Here is a 16,185-nt window from a genome sequence, read left to right as displayed (position 1 = left end):
TTTTTTTTTTTTTTTTTTTTCTTTGCGATCTTATATGTTGCAGATGACAAAAGTAATGGAGAAAAGTAAGTCAATAGTGATTACAGGCCATTCACTTGGAGGGGCAGCAGCCTCTCTATGTACTCTTTGGCTACTCTCTCTCTTTCATTCCAAAACCACGCACCACCCTTTGTTATGCATCACCTTTGGCTCCCCATTGATCGGCAATGAGTCGCTTTCGAGAGCTATTCTTAGAGAACGATGGTGTGGCAACTTCTGTCACGTCGTCTCAAACCACGACATTATGCCGAGGCTTCTCTCTACTCCGCTTTCCTCCTCCCTCTCTTCCCAGCTCCATGTTCTCCTTAGATACTGGCATTTGTCGGTGGCCTCTCCGCAGTTTGGGAAGCTTGCTACCCAACTGTCAGAAAAAGAGAAAGACGAGCTCTTTCGGGTTGTATTGGCTCACTCTAACACGATATCTAACTCGGAAGAGGGGTCGATACAAAGTCAGTTTTGGCCATTTGGGAACTTCTTCTTTTGCTCAGGAAATGGGGCAATCTGTTTGGACAATGCTATATCAGTTCTGAAGATGCTCTATCTGTTGCTCAAAACAAGTGTTCCAAACATTAGCATTGAGGATCATCTCAACTATGGAGATTATGTGAAAAAAGTTGGAGTTCAACACATGGAGAGGAAAAACTTCGCCTCCGAGCGTCTTCCTAATTCGAGCTATGAAGCAGGGCTGGCTCTAGCATTGCAGTCCTCAGGAATACCTTTCCAAGTAATAAAAGTTCTCAACTTCCCTTTCTTATAACAGAACTTATTGGTTTGTGAGAAAGAAGAAAACTTAGTATTTCAAAATTGCAGGATGAAGTGGCTCGAATGGCAGAAAATAGCTTGAGGACGGCCAGGAGAATGGGACAAACGCCGAACTTGAACGCAGCGAAACTGGCTGTAAGCTTATCTAAGATTACGCCTTACAGGGCTGAGATAGAATGGTATAAAGCCTCTTGTGATGAAGCAGGTGACCAATTGGGGTACTATGATTGTTTCAAGCAAGTAAATACTTCAGTAAAACATGCTAGAGTGAACATGAACAGACACAAGCTTGCGACGTTCTGGAACCGAGTGATCGACATGTGGGAGAACAATGAGCTTCCTCCAGATTTCAACTTAAGAGCGAAGTGGATCAATGCTTCGCATTTCTACAAACTCCTAGTAGAGCCATTAGACATAGCAGAATATTACTGCCGTGGCAAGCACATTACTCATGGGCATTACTTAAAGCATGGAAGAGACAGAAGATACGAGATTTTCGACAAATGGTGGAGAGGGAGCGACGCTGCAGACAAAGGGAATACTCAGAGGACGAAATACGCAGGTCTGACTCAAGATTCATGCTTTTGGGCAAGGTTGGAGGAAGCTAAAGAGCTGCTGGAGATTATTAAATGTGAAGGCGATGTGAGAAAGTTGGCTCCAGTTTGGAAAAGTTTGGAGAACTTTGAAAGGTATGCCAGAGGATTGGTTGAAAGAAAGGAGGTTTCTAAAGATGTGGTTGCAAAGAATTCAAGCTACACCTTGTGGGCTCAAGAACTGAGGGCATTGAAGCTAAATATGTAATGATTAGGTACTTAATTTTACGGCAGAAAAGTTCTAACTCTTAAGTAGTTAGCACCTTGGACTAAGGATCTCTAAATCTAGAAAATGTTAACTTGATACTCAATTATCTACTAATTGAGAAAAGTAATATTGTCAGTTATGCCATAATATATTATAATATCATGTTTCTGGTCTACAATATCAAAATGCCAATCCAAGTGATGCAGTTAATGTAGATATAAATGCTAATACCTGCTCTTTGGTCTTCATGCCCACAAAAACAAGCCCATTACCTGTACAAAAGGTCATATTTCCGTTGTGATAAAGTAGAATAGCCCAACAGAGTGATTCAGTTACTACTTATATCAACAAAAATGCCTGATCTAATTTGCTCACGAATTTTCATTAACAGCTTTGTCGATTTCTTCTACGTGATTTCGAAGAACATTCCACTGCAGAAAGACAACGATTAAAGAAAATAGAAAAGTTAATTGTTTTTAATAAAAGAATGAAAGTTTAATTTTTTTAAGAAAATAGAAGTGCACAACACCTGATCCAAGGATAGCGAGAAGCCTGTAAACAAAAAGAAAATCAAAAGGCATACTCAACTTCTTCATTTGCAGTATTATATGCAACTTCATGTCAATAATATAGATCATGGTAAGTTAACATTTATAAAAAAAAAAATGAAACCAAGAGCTTCCAAACATTCCATTAGGAGAACATAGGAAAACCCAACGCAATAGCAATCTAGAAATTTTTTTCTTGAACCCTTTAAACCACCACCTGAAACACACTTAAACTTCATTTTCCATACAAGCTGATAAGCATATGACTTTTCCTCCTCCAACATCTTCAATCAAATTAGCAAAGTATTTATTTTTAAACAACTCATTCTCTTCTTCTTCAAAACCGAGACATTTCACCTTCTCCTCCAACAGCAACTTGTTTAACTAATCTTCAACAACAAAATTATCTCTCATTTAAAACCCCATGTTATCAGCATGAATTTGTGAAAAAACTTGTTTGGCCAACCTTCTACTACTGCTTCACTTGAAGTTTCAACACCAGCTATTCTACCCAAACAAACCACCTAGAAATTAGTATTTAGTTGCTTATGTTCAAAAACCTCCATGGGCACTCCTCACTCTACCAACTAACAATCTTGATGAGTGATTTACAACTATTTGAACGACAAAGCTTCCTTCTTTAGGATACACAATCTCAGTTTCAAAGGGGAGAAGCCACAATAGTTATATAACAGCCTCCAAGCAATCTAACATATTCATAAAATCTCTTCTTGTCATAACATCAAAGGTATTCATGAAGCTTAACGCATCCCCCATAGCACGGCATTACTTTGACTTAACCATGTTTTCCAGTGTCCCACCTCTCATACTTGGGCGAGAAAGCCCCCACTATCCTCCACCCCTCATCTATAGCTTACAAAGTTCCTCTAACTCCTCCTTGACTACCCCTCTCAGGAAAGCTTTGGCCACTATGCGAGGACTAAATATGCAATCTTCATGCATAAACCTCCTTAAGGCTGACGTCTTGTTACAACAATGATATGTTTCCAACAAATTTGAACAGGCTCAAGTCTCTTCTTCACCCTCCGTACTTCTTTCCTTCAAATCCTTCACCCAGCTCTTTAATATCTATTCTTTCATCCTCTTTATATTCATTCTTCCCTAAATGTTCCCAACAAACTATTTACATAAACTACATAAGAAAAGTATTAGCAAAACAAATTTTAAACAAAATAATTTTGAAACCTCACTAAGTTTTGCCATAACAGAAGCCAACGAAAGAAATTTTCTATAAAATGAAATATAGATACAGCAAACTTCATAAGCTTACATACAAACATCCAAAACAAAATTCCTCTTTACTTTGAACCAAACACCTCATAATGAAGTCATAGATGCAGTTTTCGATCATTTCCCTAACATCTATCTCAAATTGTAGAAAGAAAAAATTTTAAAAAAACGTAAGAAAAAATAATAAATAAATAAATAAAATCCAGGCAAATGCTACTGAAATGGAAGACGATAAAAGTCACAAAGTGGAACATGAACCCTAGAAAAGCCACAAACTAGAAATCCAAAACGAAAGGCGAATTCATCAACTGCAAAAGAAAGAGAGAAAGAGAAAAGAAGACGATGATGAGATGAACCTTTTTTTCCAGGCATTTCCTTTCCATCTTTCACATAAAACTCCCGAATATCCACCACAATCTTTCCTTGCCAGTTCCTGACCATAACTCTACGGTTCTTCGAAATCTACATTTCAAAAACATTTTTAAAGTGTTGAAAGCATGGAAAAGACACTAAGAACAGGAGGAGGAAGAGAAATGAAGAACCTCGCAGACGACGATTTCGTCGGTTTCTTCGGAATCTTTCTTAAATGTCTTCTTCGGAGGAGCATCTCCTTCGGATGCGTGGTCTTCATCGTCCTTTCGCTTTCCTCTAGCAGACATCTCTTCCTCCTTTTTCGCTGTAATTTTGCGACCGACTGTGCTCTTCAACACTTAGCAACTACAGATGAGCGCGAAACAAATGGCGTGGAACTCATCAAAATTAACTTTCCATCTTAAAAAAAATAGGTTAAATTAATAAATAAATAAATAACTCAAAAATATATTTAAACTTTCAAATATTTTTATATATGATAATACTTCAAGCTCATCGTTAGCAGATGTTGTACGCTTTGGCCCGTTGCGTATCACCGCTAGCTTCAATTTTTAAAACGTGTTTGCTAGAGAGGTTTCCAAACTCTTTGGAATGTTTTTTCCCTTCTCCAACCGAAGTCACAATTTTTAAAAAGTATTTTCTAGAGAGAGATTTCCAGATGTGAGCCACCCCTTTGAGGCAAACGTCTTCGCTAACACAACACTCTAATGTTTGACTCTAGTACCATTTGTAACAGTAAAACCCACATTTAGTAGATATTGTATGTTTTTGCCCGTTACGTATCGTCACCCGCCTCACCATCTTCTAGGGAGAGGTTTCCACATTCTTAAGGAATGTTCCATTCTTCTCTCCGACCAAGATACAATCTCATAGCATAAATGTCTTCGAGGGCTAGACTAATGTCTTTACATCTTGAAAGAGATTTCATAATGTTTTGGTTTTCAAGAGCTTTCAAGAGTCTTCTACTTTTCTAGAATTCTTCCAAGTATCGACCATGATCGTGGAAGAATCACAACACTACAACGAGGCAGTCTCTCTCGATAATTTCTCCGATCGTGGTCGAGACAACTCCAAACTCAAATACAATATAAGAAAAAAACAATGCATATAATATTGCAAAGGATCATATCAACCTTAATTAAAACAATATAATTTAATTGAAAACTTGATCCAAGAAAGAAAGGGAAAAAAGAAAAAAAACCAACAAGCATTTAGACAACACAATCCTAAGCAGAAAGAAGAACAATTTATATACGTGCATGAGGAGGTGTCTGTACAACATCATATATTGGTAAATGAAGCCATTCTGAGCATTACTAGGAATTCACAACATCAAAGAACATCAAAGAACAGATTCTCAGCTCAAACCACTTCACCACTACTTCAAACACTTATGCTGCCAACGGTTCTTCCATAGCTGCAATCCAACAAATTTGATGTATTATGAAACCAGTGGATGTAAAAGAGAGAGAGTAGAGAGAGGGAGAGAGAGAGAAAGAGACCTCTTCTTTTTGTGGGAGCATCAGATGGAACAATTTCAGCATCTTCTTCCACGGCGGCTGCTGCTGCAACAGGTTTTTTGGTCGGTACATCGGGAAGATCCAACCTTTCACCATTTTCTTTAGCCATTGGGATCTCGGGTAGATCTTCAACGGTGAGCTGAGAAAAAAGTCGATAGGAGGTTTGTTATGGAATCAACCCAAGGGAAAGTTTTGAAACGGATTATCTTGATGATCAAGATCAAGAATAAAGAAAACTCGTTTCTGAACTCGTGATTCAAATCACTCCACAAGAGGTATGAAGGTAGTTCATATCAAGATCGTCTTGAGATAGAATTGTAAAAGGCAATCGGTAGGAGTTTATATCTTATATGGGCTCCTATCATGCAAGATGAAAAATAATAATGAAAAAGACAATAAAACACACGGTACCTGAGCTTCCAAGCTCTCAAATTCTGCTAAGATTTGCTCCTCGTCTTCTTCTGATAATTTCTCTCCTAAGATGGCATTGATTTCCTTCAAAAATAGAAATAAAATTTAAGCTCAAATCATGCTGGTCTACTTCGAATTTTGTATAATAGGTTAAGAGAGCCCAGCAAAACAAGAATTTTGAGTAATTAAGCATTTTCTCTGTTGGGTTTCTGAAATGGCAAGGTCAAACAGTTTATAACGGAGTTCTCATAGAAAAAAATGGTCAAACTAAGGTGCATGCTGACTCTAGGATCCAATGTATGCTTAATAAAATAGCTTCCAAGAGGCAACCCCTGGCAAAGGCCTACGGTCTCTAAATCTACTCGAAGAACGCATATTTGATTCTTCAATGAGCTTAATTGTAACAGACCAAGCCTACCACTAGCAAATATTGTTCGCTTTGACCTGTTATGTATCGCCGTTAGCTTCTCAGTTTTTAAAACCCGTATACTAGGGGAGGTTTCCACACCCTTATAAGGAATGTTTCATTCCCCTCTCCAACCAATGTGAGATCTCACAATCCACCCTCCTTGGGGGCCAACATTCTCGCTGGCACACCGCCCGGGGTCTGGCTTTGATACACTTTTACACTCCAAGCCCACCGCTAGCAGATATTGTACGGTTTGGCCCGTTACATATCGCCGTCGGTTTCACGGTTTTTAAAACGCGTCTACTAGGGAGAGATTTCCACACCCCTATAAGGAATCCTTCGTTCCCCTCTCCAACCGACGTGGGATTTCACATTAATAAAGATAATCTTTGATATCCCCAAAGTCTAGGCATGAGGCCAGATGCAAGATGCCTCAGATGCAAGATTACCGAAGAACTAAAAAAAAGAAATACATGCTTAATAAAATAGAAAATGTCCACAGAATTATAAATTGTTGTCACAAAAATAAGAAAGAAGAAGATCCCCAGATTGTGATCGAGGTTGAGGTGATGAGAACATTGGAATTGGAAAGGTCAAACAGTTTATAACGGAGTTCTCATAGAAAAAAATGGTCAAACTAAGGTGCATGCTGACTCTAGGATCCAATGTATGCTTAATAAAATAGCTTCCAAGAGGCAACCCCTGGCAAAGGCCTACGGTCTCTAAATCTACTCGAAGAACGCATATTTGATTCTTCAATGAGCTTAATTGTAACAGACCAAGCCTACCACTAGCAAATATTGTTCGCTTTGACCTGTTATGTATCGCCGTTAGCTTCTCAGTTTTTAAAACCCGTATACTAGGGGAGGTTTCCACACCCTTATAAGGAATGCTTCATTCCCCTCTCCAACCAATGTGAGATCTCACAATCCACCCTCCTTGGGGGCCAACATTCTCGCTGGCACACCGCCCGGGGTCTGGCTTTGATACACTTTTACACTCCAAGCCCACCGCTAGCAGATATTGTACGGTTTGGCCCGTTACATATCGCCGTCGGTTTCACGGTTTTTAAAACGCGTCTACTAGGGAGAGATTTCCACACCCCTATAAGGAATCCTTCGTTCCCCTCTCCAACCGACGTGGGATTTCACATTAATAAAGATAATCTTTGATATCCCCAAAGTCTAGGCATGAGGCCAGATGCAAGATGCCTCAGATGCAAGATTACCGAAGAACTAAAAAAAAGAAATACATGCTTAATAAAATAGAAAATGTCCACAGAATTATAAATTGTTGTCACAAAAATAAGAAAGAAGAAGATCCCCAGATTGTGATCGAGGTTGAGGTGATGAGAACATTGGAATTGGAAAGGTCAAACAGTTTATAACGGAGTTCTCATAGAAAAAAATGGTCAAACTAAGGTGCATGCTGACTCTAGGATCCAATGTATGCTTAATAAAATAGCTTCCAAGAGGCAACCCCTGGCAAAGGCCTACGGTCTCTAAATCTACTCGAAGAACGCATATTTGATTCTTCAATGAGCTTAATTGTAACAGACCAAGCCTACCACTAGCAAATATTGTTCGCTTTGACCTGTTATGTATCGCCGTTAGCTTCTCAGTTTTTAAAACCCGTATACTAGGGGAGGTTTCCACACCCTTATAAGGAATGCTTCATTCCCCTCTCCAACCAATGTGAGATCTCACAATCCACCCTCCTTGGGGGCCAACATTCTCGCTGGCACACCGCCCGGGGTCTGGCTTTGATACACTTTTACACTCCAAGCCCACCGCTAGCAGATATTGTACGGTTTGGCCCGTTACATATCGCCGTCGGTTTCACGGTTTTTAAAACGCGTCTACTAGGGAGAGATTTCCACACCCCTATAAGGAATCCTTCGTTCCCCTCTCCAACCGACGTGGGATTTCACATTAATAAAGATAATCTTTGATATCCCCAAAGTCTAGGCATGAGGCCAGATGCAAGATGCCTCAGATGCAAGATTACCGAAGAACTAAAAAAAAGAAATACATGCTTAATAAAATAGAAAATGTCCACAGAATTATAAATTGTTGTCACAAAAATAAGAAAGAAGAAGATCCCCAGATTGTGATCGAGGTTGAGGTGATGAGAACATTGGAATTGTCACAGTCAAGACAAATGAGAGTTCGCTGGGCTCCTTTTGTTGGGCTTTATTTTGTATGCCCTTATATATTCTCTCTTGACGGAAGCTTGGTTTCTTAACAAGAGGAGAAATGTTAGTAAAAAATTCAAATCAAACTGAATATCCTGTACAACAAGAAGCCAAAGGTGTGGAAGAAGGATGGAAACATGCCAAGCTTATAAAAGATCGATTGTGGGCACCAAATAGGATATAACCAATAGCATTGATGTGACCACAACAATAGAAGCAGCAACATCAAAGGAAGGTCACCATACAAGTAGCAAAGGAAGAAAGATTGGGCTCCTTCCAAACTTAGACTCAAACGCATTTGGAAACTGCGATGAGCCACTGAAACTCATACTAGTTAATAAAGAAGGAAAGAACAGGTTGAGAAAAAATGAATACACATGGATTTTCAAGACACGACAAATCTTGTGTGGGCCATCACTTATTCAAACCCTACTCAAAAGCTAACTCAGGGCCATGGTTGGGGTAACATGGGTGCTTACCAATGTTTTTGACAACAACATTTGGATTAATTGAGAGCAAAGGTGTAAGTTTTTTCTTAAAGATCAAATCAACATCTTCGGTGAGGAGATTTGAATCTCTAACATAGATCGTAAGTATATGTTTTAACCAGTTGTGTTGTGTTTAGGATCGTAGAGTAAATGTGTAGTTGAAAAGAACTAGTCGAGCATGGACCGTGGAATGAAAGGAAAACTAGTGCTTATAATAATACCAGTAGGGATACATATCACATGTCAATAGTGACATATTTACAATTACTTGATAAATTGAAGGATATGAATTAAAAATTAAAGAACTTACATCCTGATATGCCTTGGCTTCAGCAGTATCATCCATCAACTTTTGGACATCTTCTATATTAATTTCACTTTGTATAGCTTTGATCGCATTATTCCCAGCCTTTAAACTTTCAAAAACAGCTTTTTGTTTGCTGGCCAATTCAATATCTGACAACTAAGCCAACAATTATATCAAGGTACGAACAAAAATTTCTAAACTACAAAGAGTTTTTAAACATGGAAAACAAATAGCGAAGGAGAAAATTTAATTGTTAATGTTGAACCAGAAAACCAAACCTGGCTATTGCAACCATCAAAATATTGATTTTAAGAACTCACTTGTTGCTCAACATTTATCAGCCAGACATCAACTTGCTTTAATAATTCTTCTTGTGCCTTTTTCTTCTTCAAAGCTAACAAGGCTCGATCCTTTTTCTTTTGACGAACTAACTCTCTTGCAGCGTTCTTTTCTGCTTCAATGACAGCATCAAGCTAGTGGATAAAAAGTCACGGAGAGACAAAAAATTATTATTCAATTTTCAAAGTAAAATACACTTGCATTCCTATGAAAGAAACCCGTAAAGAAGTCATTTTGTGTAATATCTGACCTTTTCTAGAGATATATATTTTGCAAGTTTTGGGTCTAACGCCCAGGTTAAATTGCAACTTTTCTTTATGATTATTAGTGGTCATGCATAAACCAATTCCATGGTTTATAGATGACTCAAAATCTTGTTTAATTAATACTCATAAAGGATAAATTGAAGTCAGATAATTAAAGAGAAGTTTATGACAGCATTCTAAAGTATGGGAAATCATAAATACGTACGAGAGATGAACTTTCAGGAGAATTTTTTAATAGACTTAGAAGTTGGAACATCATAAAAGGAGATATCTTCAAGGCTCACAAGCACTTAGAAAAAAGAATGCATTAATTTTATGAGATATCATTAAGGTTCCATGGCTATTTAGAAAGAATTTCGTAAACGTATTAATAAGACTTAAATGTGTTTGATCCCCATTTCTGTTTTTGAAGTATAAGACGCATATCAAAACACATACCAAAGTGACAAGCCTCTCTCACCTCAAGATGAGAGGCGACAAAAAGCATCATCTAAGGGAAGTGAGGTGCACATGAATAAATGAACAAAAAAATTATATATAGCAATAATTTGTCAAGGAAAATAGTTATACAATGTCTAAACATGAAATGTGAATATTTTATACATGAAAAGAAGTAAAAATGTACAATGATCTTTCCATTCTATTAAAATTTAAATAATCAATTAGTAATTTCATACTGCACTACTAAGCTTGTACTGCCACTCCAATCAAAGCATCCATTAGTTCTAGACGTTTGAAAATTCAGAGTATTAGCTACAAACAAAAAGAAATAAGGTATCCGTTCGGTTGTGACACAAAGAAGGAGAGAAGTTGCCGAACATACAACAAAAGAGAGAAACTTTCTAAGAGAAAAAAATAAATAAACACCTAAGATAAGAAACAATTAATGAAACAAATGAAAACTTTGAAACAAAGGCTCTACTTCTGTGAGACCCCACATCGGTTGGGAAGGAGAACAAAACCTCTCCCTAACAGGCGCGTAAGCCCTGAAGGGGGGTGGATTGTGAGATCCCACATCGGTTGGAGAGGAGAATGAAACACCCTTCATAAGGATGTGGAAACCTCTCCCTAGCATACGCATTTTAAAAACCCGAAAGGGAAAGCTCAAAGAGGACAGTATCTGCTAGCAGTGGGCTTAGGCTGAGGTGTGCCAACGAGGATGTTGGGCCCCAAGGAGGTGGATTGTGAGATCCCACATTAGTTAGAAACGGGAATGAAACATTTGTTATATGGGTGTTTTTAAAATTGTGATGCCTGAAAACTGAGAAGCACAGATATGGACAGAACACGGCGATACATGAATTTTTAAATATAGGAGATGGACAAGTGGGGACACATTATTATTATTATTATTATTATTTAATATATGTAAATTTGATATAACACACTAAATATACTCCATTAAAAAGCATGGTTAATTAATGTTAACTTACTCTAGTTTAATTAAACTTATAGGAAGCTACTTTTAAGTTTTAAATGGTGAGCAACCGGCAATCACACTATCAAACAGGCTATCCAACCACATGGTTCATAGTTTTTCTTCTTTTTTTTTTTTTTTAATAAGGAAACCAACTTTCATGAATGAAATTAAAAATAAATAACCCACAAGAGCAATTACAGAAAATGAAAAGTCCAAGTATGATGCAGCCAAAAACAGAACAAACTACCCAATCACAATAAAGGGCTCCAGCTCAAAAGAGCAGAAAAATAAATATCAGAAATAAATCTCAGATCTATGTAGAATTTCCAAGAATTATACAGTTGCAACTTTTATAGGTTAGTGCATTTCAATAATTTTCAAATCACCATTGAGCTACTTAATCAACAGTATTTTCCACAGAGAAATATCGTAATTCCAGAACTAGAATATACAACAAGGGTCTAAACTACCATATCATTCCCACTTAATAATGCTAAAGTTAGGATCTAACAGACATTTTACCACCAGAAGCAATTTCTGAAAACATATTTAGTTCTATCCAATCCAATTTCAAAAATCCAACCACAGAATCAACATAATCAGAAAACAACACTTCTTGCCGAGAAGAAGAAGAAATTTAAAAAAAAAAAATGAATAGGGAATGAATGAATTGAAAACCTGCTGCTGATATTGACCGAGTTTGCGCCTCTGCGTCTTGAGAGAAAGAATCGCTTTATCAACATCGGTGACTTTCGGCTTCTTGACGAACAAATTACCCATCTACGTCTCCCAGATTGGAACACCGATCACTTGATTTGTTCAACGTGGGGACTATGATTGATTGTCTTAGCAGAGAGATTGACCAGCACAGATCCGTCAATCCCTCATTCTTCGTGTTCGATTCCTTTGACGGATGAAGAATCACCCGAGTGATCAGCTGAAGATTGAGAGAAGAAAGGGGAATTTTGGTTTTAGGAAGAAGGACCAACAAGAACTTGCTAACTCGGACTCGAATCGCGTGTTAGGGACTAAGATCGGCGAGTTAGTTTTTTTTTAATTGTTTTTTTCCCCTAAAAGTATATGAAATGTCAATTTTAATTTAATTTTGTATTTTGTTTAATAAAATAAGTTTTAATTTTTAAAAACTACATTAATAAAAATATCTTTAAAAATAATACCCTTTGAGAAGTATTTAAAAATATATCTTTAAAACCAAAAAAAATTAAAAAAATTAATCAAAAACTTTTTTTTCAAAAAATTTTTAAAACACTTTTACTGTTATTATCATGTTTCAAAAATATTATTGAATTTTTAAGTATAACCTTAAAAAGTTTGAATTTTCAAAATTTAAAAAGCTTTTATGCATATATTAATGATAAATATATTTATATATTTTTTTATAAAGATAAAAAATGTTACTGATAACCTTTCGGTTGTCAAATTTTAGAAGTTAAAGTCTTATAAAAATTTTAAAAGTTTAAGAGTGTTTTTGAAAAGTTATTAAAAATTTAAAGATATTTTTGAAATAAAATAAAGCTTATATAATATCATGTTAGCAGTGGACTTAAAGCTATTATATAGTTTACAACAACAGAAATGAGAATAACGAAAGAATCCAGAGATCTTAGAACTTAAATATTTCAACAAAGTTGAACATTCAAGAAGATTCTCTATGATCAAAGATGACATCTTTAAAGGTTTTCGATTTTTATATTCGATGGATTTTGATTTCGATTTGGAGGCCGGGATATATTGACTTTTTTTTTTTTCAATCTATTGAAATAACCAACATTTTTAAAAGTCAAATAAGTTTACAAACGTTTCAATTTGACTCGTTTCAATTTTTTCTAAAAAAAATATGAAACCTATTAAAAAATAATAATTTTTAAAACAAAACGAAAAGAAAAAAAAAAACAACAAATTGAGGAAATGGAATAAATTAGCATAAAAAAATGGATGTTAATAAATATTTGTTGTTTACGCGTGGAAATAAAATATATAAAAAAGGTATTTTTAATGTGGAGAAGCAAGAAAATGAGAAGAAAAAAACATGTTCTTTCCTAGAATAATGGAGGAACACACAGTTGTTTGGCTGCCAAGAAACTCATGGAAAGCTTTGAAGCTGAAGGTCTTAGCCTCTGGATTCAGGTCAAACGACAACCAACCAAAAAGGTAAACAAAATATAGACAAATTTCTGTTTGGCGACAAATTTGGAAGTTCTCAGATCATTGATTTGTGTTCCTAATATCAAACTGGGGGTGGGTTGAAGAAGAACAAGAAGAAAATGCTTTTGGGGTTATGATTTCTAGGAAAAGGGGTTTAAGTTCTTTAGTGTTCATCTTATGAAGCTCTGCCCTGAGGTCGTGGCTATGGAGTTTGGACCAGGCGAAGACACCCATGAAATGATACCATCGCTTCCCTGTGCTCTGAAATGATATCATCGCCTTGTGAAAATGTATCAAACTGTTGTGGTAAAACAATGGCGATTCCTTTTGGTTCTCCTCAAATCATGTCTTGTTCATTAAGCCAAACCCACCTAGTTTCTTAGCTTCTTATATGTTTATGTGGGTGTGGATTGTTAGCTTTTTAAACTTGTTGTGGAGATGCCTCTTTGTGAAGCTGCCTAGCCTGTGAAACTCTCTTAGCCTCCGAAAGAAAGAAAGCCCCGTCTCTTCCCGCCCATTCCTAGCAAATATTGTCTGTTTTGATCCGTTACGTATGACTGTCAACATCATGGTTTTAAAACGTGTGTACTAGGGAGAGAGTTTCACACCATTATAAGGAATGTTTCGTTCTCCTCTCCAACCAATTTGGGATCTCACAATCCACCTTATTGGGGGTCAACGTTCTCACTAGCACACTGCCCGATGTTTGGCTTTGATACCAGTTTTAACAGCATAAGCCCACCGCTAGCAAATATTGTCCACTTTGACTTGTGACGTATTATTGTTAGTCTCACGGTTTTAAAATGTGTATCCTAGAGAGAGGTTTCTCTTATAAGGAATGTTTTGTTCTTCTCTCCAACTAATGTGGGATCTCACAAAGTAGACACTATTTGCTAGCAGTGGCCTTGGGCGGTTCAAAATGGTATTAGAGCCAGACATTGGGTGGAGAGAGGAACGACATTCCTTATAAGGATGTGGAAACCTTTCCCTAGTAGACGCGTCATAAAACCGTGAGGCTGACGGCGATACGTAATGGGCCAAAGCGTACAATATTTATTAGCAGTGGGTCTGGGCTGTTAGAGCCAGACACTGAGCGGTGTGCTAGCAAGGACGTTGACCCCCAAGGAGGGTGGATTGTGAGATTCCACATCGGTTGGAGAGGAAAACAAAGCATTCCTTATAAGAATGTGGAAATCTTTCCCTAGTAGATGCGTCTTAAAACCGTGAGACTCATGACGATATGTAATGGGCCAAAGCAGACAATATCTACTAGCGATGGGTCTAGGTTATTAGAAATAGTATCAGAGCCAGACACCGGGCTGTGTGCCAGCAAGGATGCTGGCTCCTAAGGGGGGTGAATTGTGAGATCTCAAATCAGTTAGAGAGTGTAGAATCCTCTCTCTCGTAGACACATTTTAAAACCGTGAGACTGATGCGATACGTAACATTTACTAGCGGTGGGCTTGAGTTGTTACATTGCTCGTACTATTTAAGATTTTAAAACCGTTCCCCCTTTTTGGTTGTTCTTAAATACTATGATAACTATTGAGGGTGCTTTAACTTGTCTCAGCTGCATCAATATATTGTCTTGTGAGAGTTTCTTTTGGGGGAGCTCTGCTGTAACGTTTCTTTTTGTGTTTTGTTCTTTCTCCTGAAAAATTTATTGATTTTCTTTTACAAGATTGAACTTTCTGACTGGACTTTAGAGGATCATCATTGTTGAAATATAGACCAATCTGTACCATCCTCGATCGTGATTGTTCGAGTATTCGAGTTGACCTGATAGTTTTCATGTCTGTTTTCCGTGTTCGAAACTCGAGCAAAAAGCTTTCAAAATACAGTTAAGATATCCGTTTTCGAGTCTTCTTACAATATGGTATTCTATGTCTTATCTAAAAAAGCTTCCCCACATCATGTTCAGTTCATAAAGAATGATAGCAAGCAGAAGCAGCTGTGTGTAGAGAGCTTGGAGGAAAACGTCTCATCATGTTTAAAATGGAAAAGCACGCACGGCGCCAGGACTCGAATCTGCCGTTTAACCGAAACATTCCGGGCTGCTTCTGGAACATATTTCAGGCCATTGATCACCATCCTTGGCATAATGTTAAAAAGATGCTTCCTTACAGAAAGCATTCAAGAAGTAAGTTTGAGCACATGAAGAACTTTAGCCTATTGCTTCTATATTTTGTTCTCAATCACTAAACTTTTTGTTGGCATCATTCATTTGATTTGTGTAGTCTAGTTCTAACTTTCTGGTTAAAACGGTTTAGATATCGTTCAACTATTAGCTGTTAGAGGGGATCGATAGGATTTAAGCGGAGACGGGATGGGAAAACCGGTTGAAGTGGGTTTTCGTGTCGATATAGCTATGGCAACTGAGCCAACAACATCCTAGTTTTTGTGTCGATATAGCTATGGCTACTGGGCCAACAACATCCTAGTTTTCGTGTCGATATAGCTATGGCAACTGAGCCAACAGCATCCTAGTTTTTGGGTCGATATAGCTATGGCAACTGGGCCAAGAGCATCCCAACAACATTCTATATTTCGTGTCGATGTAGCGATGGCAACTGGGCCAACAACATTCTATTTTTCGTGTCAATATAGCTATAGCAACTGGGCCAACAGCATCCTATTTCTCGTGTCGATATAGCTATGGCAACTGAGCCAACAGGATCCTAGTTTTCGTGTCGATATAGCTATGGCAACTGAGCCAACAGCATCCTAGTTTTAGTGTCGATATAGCTATGTCAACTGGGTCAACAGCATCCTAGTTTTTGCGTCGATATAGCTATGGCAACTGGGCCAACAGCATCCTAGTTTTCGTGTCGATATAGCTATGGAAACTGGGCCAATAGCATCCTAGTTTTCGTGTCGATATAGCTATGGCAA

General features: G+C 37.4%; 4 protein-coding genes across 7 annotated transcripts in view; 2 read left to right on the top strand and 2 right to left on the bottom strand.

Annotated features, from left to right (window-relative positions):
* The window catches only part of LOC111465963 (lipase-like PAD4), a 4,075-nt gene extending 2,299 nt beyond the window's left edge, over positions 1–1,776 (top strand). Inside the window, exons 3-4 of the mRNA XM_023110476.1 lie at positions 44–763; positions 850–1,776. Coding sequence (XP_022966244.1) covers positions 44–763; positions 850–1,602 — 1,473 coding nt within the window. The 3' untranslated portion in view covers positions 1,603–1,776. The remainder of the gene's footprint in view (positions 1–43; positions 764–849) is intronic.
* LOC111466134 (RNA polymerase II transcriptional coactivator KIWI-like) lies at positions 1,732–4,154 on the bottom strand. 2 transcript variants are annotated; one of them, XM_023110732.1, is made up of 5 exons: positions 3,944–4,154; positions 3,758–3,863; positions 2,132–2,154; positions 1,946–2,033; positions 1,732–1,899 (listed from the first exon to the last, which is right to left on the bottom strand). In XM_023110732.1, the coding sequence occupies exons 1-4, from the start codon at positions 4,058–4,060 to the stop codon at positions 1,974–1,976; spliced, it is 306 nt and encodes a 101-aa protein (XP_022966500.1). In that variant the 5' UTR covers positions 4,061–4,154; the 3' UTR covers positions 1,732–1,899; positions 1,946–1,973. The 2 variants fall into 2 exon arrangements, with proteins under 2 accessions (XP_022966500.1, XP_022966501.1); XM_023110733.1 differs by having other exon boundaries at positions 1,732–1,874; positions 1,978–2,033.
* Positions 4,155–5,000: 846 nt separating this feature from the next.
* On the bottom strand, positions 5,001–12,168 carry LOC111466101 (vacuolar protein sorting-associated protein 20 homolog 2-like). The gene is made up of 6 exons (XM_023110685.1): positions 11,806–12,168; positions 9,423–9,575; positions 9,106–9,258; positions 5,705–5,788; positions 5,276–5,432; positions 5,001–5,190 (listed from the first exon to the last, which is right to left on the bottom strand). Exons 1-6 carry the CDS (start codon positions 11,905–11,907, stop codon positions 5,165–5,167), a joined length of 675 nt encoding a protein of 224 aa, XP_022966453.1. The 5' UTR covers positions 11,908–12,168; the 3' UTR covers positions 5,001–5,164.
* A 1,008-nt stretch (positions 12,169–13,176) lies between these two features.
* LOC111465931 overlaps positions 13,177–16,185 on the top strand; it is a 5,961-nt gene continuing 2,952 nt past the window's right edge. Inside the window, exons 1-4 of one of the 3 annotated variants that reach the window (XM_023110406.1) lie at positions 13,177–13,299; positions 13,477–13,599; positions 14,975–15,133; positions 15,215–15,433. In XM_023110406.1, the coding sequence (XP_022966174.1) occupies positions 15,280–15,433 (154 nt within the window). In that variant the 5' untranslated portion in view covers positions 13,177–13,299; positions 13,477–13,599; positions 14,975–15,133; positions 15,215–15,279. The remainder of the gene's footprint in view (positions 13,300–13,476; positions 13,600–14,974; positions 15,134–15,214; positions 15,434–16,185) is intronic. The other 2 variants (XM_023110404.1, XM_023110405.1) reach the window with 2 other exon arrangements.

Source organism: Cucurbita maxima, unplaced genomic scaffold (genome assembly GCF_002738345.1).
Source record: "Cucurbita maxima cultivar Rimu unplaced genomic scaffold, Cmax_1.0 Cma_Scf00030, whole genome shotgun sequence".
In the NCBI taxonomy this organism is placed as follows: Eukaryota; Viridiplantae; Streptophyta; class Magnoliopsida; order Cucurbitales; family Cucurbitaceae; genus Cucurbita; species Cucurbita maxima.
This window is presented reverse-complemented; position numbering and strand designations above follow the sequence as displayed.